Genomic DNA, 6,094 nt, shown 5'->3' with positions numbered 1-6,094 from the left:
AACTTTTCTTTCCTGCTCCTCAGAACACTTGCATTCACATTCTCTCTCTGCCATCAGATGGGGCTTAAAAATCATCGTGGACTGAATCTGCTCTTAAATACCTGCAGACTATCAGGAGTCAAGCACACTATTTACCTGAGGATAAACAAGTGCGCCTATAGAACTTATTTCTGCCAATATGCTGATATTTTTATATTACTTGGGGCTCATAACATCCCTTATTGTTGTTAACTATTCTAAGCTCTGCCATTTACTGGGCAAAAATTACTTGCATTTCATTTTGCTCAGGTTGGAATTTAGCTTCGTTTTCCCATATTAAATTAATTCTAAAGAATAGCTATGTTCCTTTTATATCCACCACTAACAGATGTTAGTTTCCTCAGTTTTATGGCCCTCAGATGACAGGCAACTAACTGTTTCTGGCCTCGGGAATAATTGCAACACCTTTGGATTATGAACTTGGTTCAGTTCTTAGCAGGGAACGGCAGGGGGTTAGTTCTTATTATCAAAGATGTAAAATAAGTTTTCCCTTATGCTCCAGATATCCATATAAGGATGCCTTCCAATACAGTAATGCACAACTATTTTTTCCTACTGGTAATCTGCTCTTTAAGTGGTTATAGGAAAAGAAAATAATTGCATAAAAATGAAATCTCTTATTCAGTTTATCTCCTGCTCTTGGCCAAAACAAGATGTTAAATCCATTAAACTCTGAGTATCCAGTAAAAACAAGAAAGCTAGAGCTGTTCAAATGTGTGCATTCTTGGGAAAATTGCCAACCTATGCACTAGTAGCAGGATCTGTATAATTAATGGTGATGTTATTGACGGAGGGAGTCCGATTTCCTTCTCAGAAGCAATTCAAGAGTGCAAGTTGGCAGAGCTTTAGCAAAGCCTCACCTGATTCATTTTTAAATTGAGGAAATATGACCTTGAATTCAGCCATAGAAAGCACCAATGTTAATGTACATTTGTGGTGGCTTTGGTCACAGTAGACTTCAAAGAAATCCTGAATGTAGCATTGTCCATAGAATAGAGTGATGAACACAAAAATGCACAAACCAGGACACATTCCCTACAAAAGAACAAGCAAACCCAATCTGAGGTTAGCCTAACCTGATCAATTCCATCTTATCATAACATCGAAGAAAATCAGACTCAAGTCCACACAGTCCTCTACACACACTCTTGTCTCCTTTGCCGGCAACTCCCATGTTTCTCTAGCCATTGGACTTCAAGGACATTTGCATAATGAACTGATATCCATTTTGGCAATCCAACTGACTAGCCTTACCTCCAGCGTCTATTCTCCTCTTTTCACTTTGTTATAATCAGTAATTTCAAAATGATGAGAGAAAAAAAAAGAACATCTGGAAAAATAGAGATAACTAGGGAAAGAAGTCAAGCTCATGAGCAGCTCTTTCCATAATGATCTGCACTAAATTATGCAACAAGGAGTGATTTTTCTCACCATCTATCTCACTCCCATTTTTCTGTGAACTGCAACCACATGCTTGAGTTCTGCATTTCCCATGAAGAAGGAAACAATGGAATTCTTGACAACTAGAAGCATGTGCTGTAGCATCTGTGGCTCTGAAGAAAACAGGTGGTGGAAGTGGAGGAGGCAGGTGAAGGAAAGCCCGGGAGGAAGGTTCCCGAATGCCAGTGATGAGCCTCGATGTTACTGACCCGAAAGTTTCCTTCACATTGGATTCTTACCTGCTGTCTTCCTGAGCAATGGGCTGTTCCACATCCACCGTCAGGGAGGCCAAGGCAGAAACAGTCTCTGTCTCCTCTTGCAACTGAGTGCCAGCCAGAGCACAGCCCCTTGGCACAGCCACAATCCTTACCGACTTCCAGTACTTGCCTAGAAAAAACATCCATCATACTTTATAGGAACTTCAGTTAGAGCAGTAGTAATCAAAATACTTGTATAGTTACAACTCAGAGCAGTTGTTAAGTTAAAGTTCCCCATGTTATATACAGTTGGAATTCAGTTTCTTAACAGTTATGATTAAGTCTTTTTCTCGATCTAAGAATGCCAACTTGTGAAGTGCTCATATTCCCAAGCCTGAATGTCCCCCTTACTCAGAAGGTAGTAAAGTAAGGAATAATCCGCGGTCTAATGAACTCACTAGCAGACTGACAGCTGTCTCTGCAACTAAGTAAGCAAACTCTGGGCATCATGCCCCTTGGGAAAGCCTCGAGAGACTGGGAGGTTAAAGTCTCATAGAGGAAATGAATGAAATAACAATGTTAAAAATTGCTACTTCAACCATTAACTTTTTAAAAATGAATTTAGATATTAAAGAAAAAAGAAAATCCCAGAAATGCCAGCATGAATCAAATGGCAACTTTGCCAGAACAATCAGTTTTGTTAGTCCTGGATGTTCTTTCTTTCTCAACCTCAGGGTGTGTACTAGAACAATAATTGATTTAAAACTTTAATATATGCACTGGCTGATGTTGGAACCCATCCATATGTCATACTGATGTTTCTTTTTCTGAAGCAAGGAAGGAGAATGAGAGGAAAATAGAAGGTCATTTCATGAGAACATGCCAATGAGATAAATACAAAAGAGCAGAGTCAATGGCTTTCTTGCAGCCCCTAAGCTATTTTTTAGGAAGTGTTGAGTAGACCCTAATTGAAGCTGAAGAATCTCTCTAGGTGCTGACATGACTCACCAGGTTAGAACTATTTCTGCAGCCTGACCAATTAGGTGGGAACTTGGCATGCAAATTTTGCTTGCTTCCAAAAAAAAAAGTCCTACTCTAGTGAAAAAGGCAGATGAATGAATACTGGATTCTGAAGTAAGATAACTGGGTTCTGGACCCAACTCTGCCACTGGTCCTCCCTGTCCTGCTAGCGAGGCTTACTGGGATTTTATTTCCTCAGATCTCTTCAAGCACTAACATTTCATGATTGGCCTTTCTTTATCTTACTACTTCACAAAAGAATGGATGCCATATTAGGGGAGAAGACTCAGTCTCCCCACCCATTCCCACTGCCAACAAGACCTGTTGCAGGTATCCACTACTACTTTACTTTCTGTGGTCATCTATTCTGACCAAAGTCTGAGAATTGTAAAGCTTTTAATTTGATCAAAACAATAAAAATCCTGTCAATGAATCTACAAACTAACATTTTTTGAAAGCTAAAGCTGTGCCAGATGATGAGGGCACAAAGATGCTTTCCTGACACCAAGAATTTCATTGTTTGGTTGAGACAGCCCTAAGTCAACAATGACAATTTTGTGTCTAAGAGGCCCATGTGATTCTTGAGAGAGAATAAGTAGAACATATACTTATGGTGATGAGAAAGTAAGGAAAGACTGGTGAGAAAAGAAAAAATTTGACCAAGTATACTAAAGAGTAGCAAAAGTTAGTCAAGCTAAAATAGCAGGAGGTGGTGATGGTGGGATATCCCTGGAAGAGGAAACAGCACATATAAATGTATAGAGACTGGAGTGTCTTTGGTTTATTGAGGGATACAGTGAGCTGCTAGGTACAACTGGAACATAGGAAGAGTCTGGAGTGTGATGGAATTAACACACAATCTTGAATAATATGCTAATGTTACTGAACTTCAACCTGTGGATGATGAAGGGCCATTTCAAGCAAAAGAGGTATAGAATCAGGTTTACATTTTTAAAAGATCCCTCTGGAGACTTCATAGATGATGGATTGGATGGTGTTGAGAGTGATGACATAAAGGCCAATTTCACATCTTGGCAAAAGTCCAGGTAAACTAAAAGTAAGTGACAATAGAAATGAGGAGATAACTAGAGGGGTTTAGGAGGTAGGCAATGGAGATGTATCTTGGCTTATTCTTCAGCGTCCCCCACATCTCTCAACATTGAAAGCTGTCCCTCAGTTGACAGTTCCATTCCAAGTCCCTAATTTTCCTAGATCACAATGTCATTATAATCTTACCCAACTTGGAAATGCTATATTCCATCTATAAGTTCATACAGTTGTAATGAGTTTCACAAAATATTATCATTAGACATTATTTTAGCACATGATATTCATGCTAGTTGTGGACACTGGATGACATCCTTTCCTCGTTCTCTAGCATGACAGATATGGGGACTCTTACAAACACACTACAGGTGGCGGATGGTTTATGGGTCAAATTACAATCATAAAGACTATAGGAAATAGAAATTATTGAGCATTATTGAGCACCTACTATGTGCCAAGGACTGTGCTAGGCTTTTTTACATTTATAATTTGTAATTTCATTTAATCCTCATGACAACTACGTAGGTAATGCTAAGTAATTTTTTTTGAAGGTCACATGGCTAGTAAGCAGAGGAGCTGAAATCCTTTGCCAGGACTACCTGATTCCAAAATGTTTCCTCCTCTGTACTCTGCTGTCCTATATTTAGTCCTCCTCCACCCTCCTCCTACTACACATGGAGCTGGTCTGGTCTCCAGCTCAATACCTCGGGTCCCTGGGTGGGCCCCAAGGCACTGGCAGTGTGAGTGGTTGTGGGTGGGGGTCTGGTCCCCAGATCCATGCCTTATGTCCCCTGGTGGGCCCCAAGGCACTGGTGGTGTGCCTGGGCCAGAAGTAACATTTTGTCCTTTGCTTACTTCTAATTCAGGAAAACTTCCTTGGGAACTAATACTTGAGCTGTATGGTGGAGCTAAACTGCTGCTTTGCTGCTGTTTTCCCTAGGGAAGGCTTTTTGTGCAGCTCAGGTTTTAATGGCTGACCTTATAGGTACTTCCAGCTCTCTAGAGACTCAGTGCACCTGGGTTTGTAGAAACTCTGATCTGGGCCTGAGTTTTCTCATCAAACTGTACCCCATGAAATTATGCATTCCCAGCCAGTCTCCTCTGAATGGTCCTGTGCTGACTGGGGGTTGGATCAGCTGTCCTGCTGTTCTCCCAGTGGGCCTGTCTCCCCAACTGCCCATGCTCCAAACACTTCCCATGGGATGGGCCCTGCATCGGTCCATTGTGATGACTCATTGGCCTCTGAATGGCTCCCCTTTTTCAGCTATCCTGGCTCCTTGTTCCTGCATGGATCTGTGGGAACCCTATTAGTGGTCTTGCTGTTCTGGGGGCCACCAAGGCCCTCTTCTCCCCTGCTGCCTCCAAGTAACTCCATTTGAAGGGTACAGCTGCAGCTTCTGCCGGCTCCTGCTCCATGCACTCAGCAGCTTGACCCTAAAAGCAGTCATGGCATGAAACACTCAGAGCAGTTTTTTTCTTTCTCTCTTTGTGGTTTCTCCCACCTTCATGAACTCCATAGGTCTCTCCTCCTCTTCCCCTGAGCTCCAACAGCCCCAGCTTGGCTGATGTTACATTTTTATAGTTGTAAATTGGTTGATTTGTGGGAGAGAGTGATGCTGGGGACCACCTATTCCACCATCTTGACTGGAATTCACTGAAAATCTCAATTTAAAAGAATTAGGCACATTGCAAATTTTCCCTTTTCCAAAGATGTCATCTTTGGTAATAACAAGCTACCCTTGTTCCTTAGATATGTGTTGACCCACATGTTATTGACTTTATGGTGTGGGTTTATTGCACGAAGGGAGAAAGTGTTGAGACTAGGTCTTTCTATTCTTCATTTCTTCTAATCTCACACATTGCAAATACTTATTTATCAGATAAATAACTGACAAAGCTATCATAAATCTGGAGAGAAGTGCTCACTGAAAACTATGGATAAGAAGTCTACTGAAGATGAAGCCCCAGACTAAAAGTCAAAATTTCAAGATTGGTGACCCCACGCTAGTCTCAGAGAAGTCACTGGATCACTCTGGAACCCAATTTTTGCATTTATAAAATCATAGTGGTGGGCTTAATGATTTTGAAAGGTTTATTCTTGCTTTATATCTCAATGATTGTGAATCTTCTGATCTCGCATTATGTATCACTCTCGGATATTACAATAAATTTGTTATGGCAGAAAATCTTACTTTTCTATGAGCCTATGAACTCTTGAAGAGGTCAGAAAACACTTACTTTTAAATAATATGGCAGATCTAGACTAATCAAGGGCTTTAATTTTCAAGCTCTGTATTTTTTTCCTCAAGAAGAGAGCTATTGGCTAAAAAAAAAAAAAAAAAAAAAAAAAA

The 6,094-nt window shown here is 40.7% G+C and overlaps 1 protein-coding gene across 1 annotated transcript in view; it reads right to left on the bottom strand.

Annotated features, from left to right (window-relative positions):
• Nucleotides 1-1,714: 1,714 nt before the first annotated feature.
• Nucleotides 1,715-6,094, bottom strand: part of LOC103603343 (histone deacetylase 9-like) — a 110,900-nt gene continuing 106,520 nt past the window's right edge. Inside the window, exon 5 of the mRNA XM_008587834.1 lies at nt 1,715-1,866. Within this exon, the coding sequence (XP_008586056.1) occupies nt 1,715-1,866 (152 nt within the window). The remainder of the gene's footprint in view (nt 1,867-6,094) is intronic.

This window comes from Galeopterus variegatus, unplaced genomic scaffold, assembly GCF_000696425.1.
Source record: "Galeopterus variegatus unplaced genomic scaffold, G_variegatus-3.0.2 Scaffold4562, whole genome shotgun sequence".
NCBI classification, from domain to species: domain Eukaryota; kingdom Metazoa; phylum Chordata; class Mammalia; order Dermoptera; family Cynocephalidae; genus Galeopterus; species Galeopterus variegatus.
The sequence above is the reverse complement of the archived record's forward strand: the minus strand, read 5'-3'. Positions and strand labels throughout refer to the sequence as shown.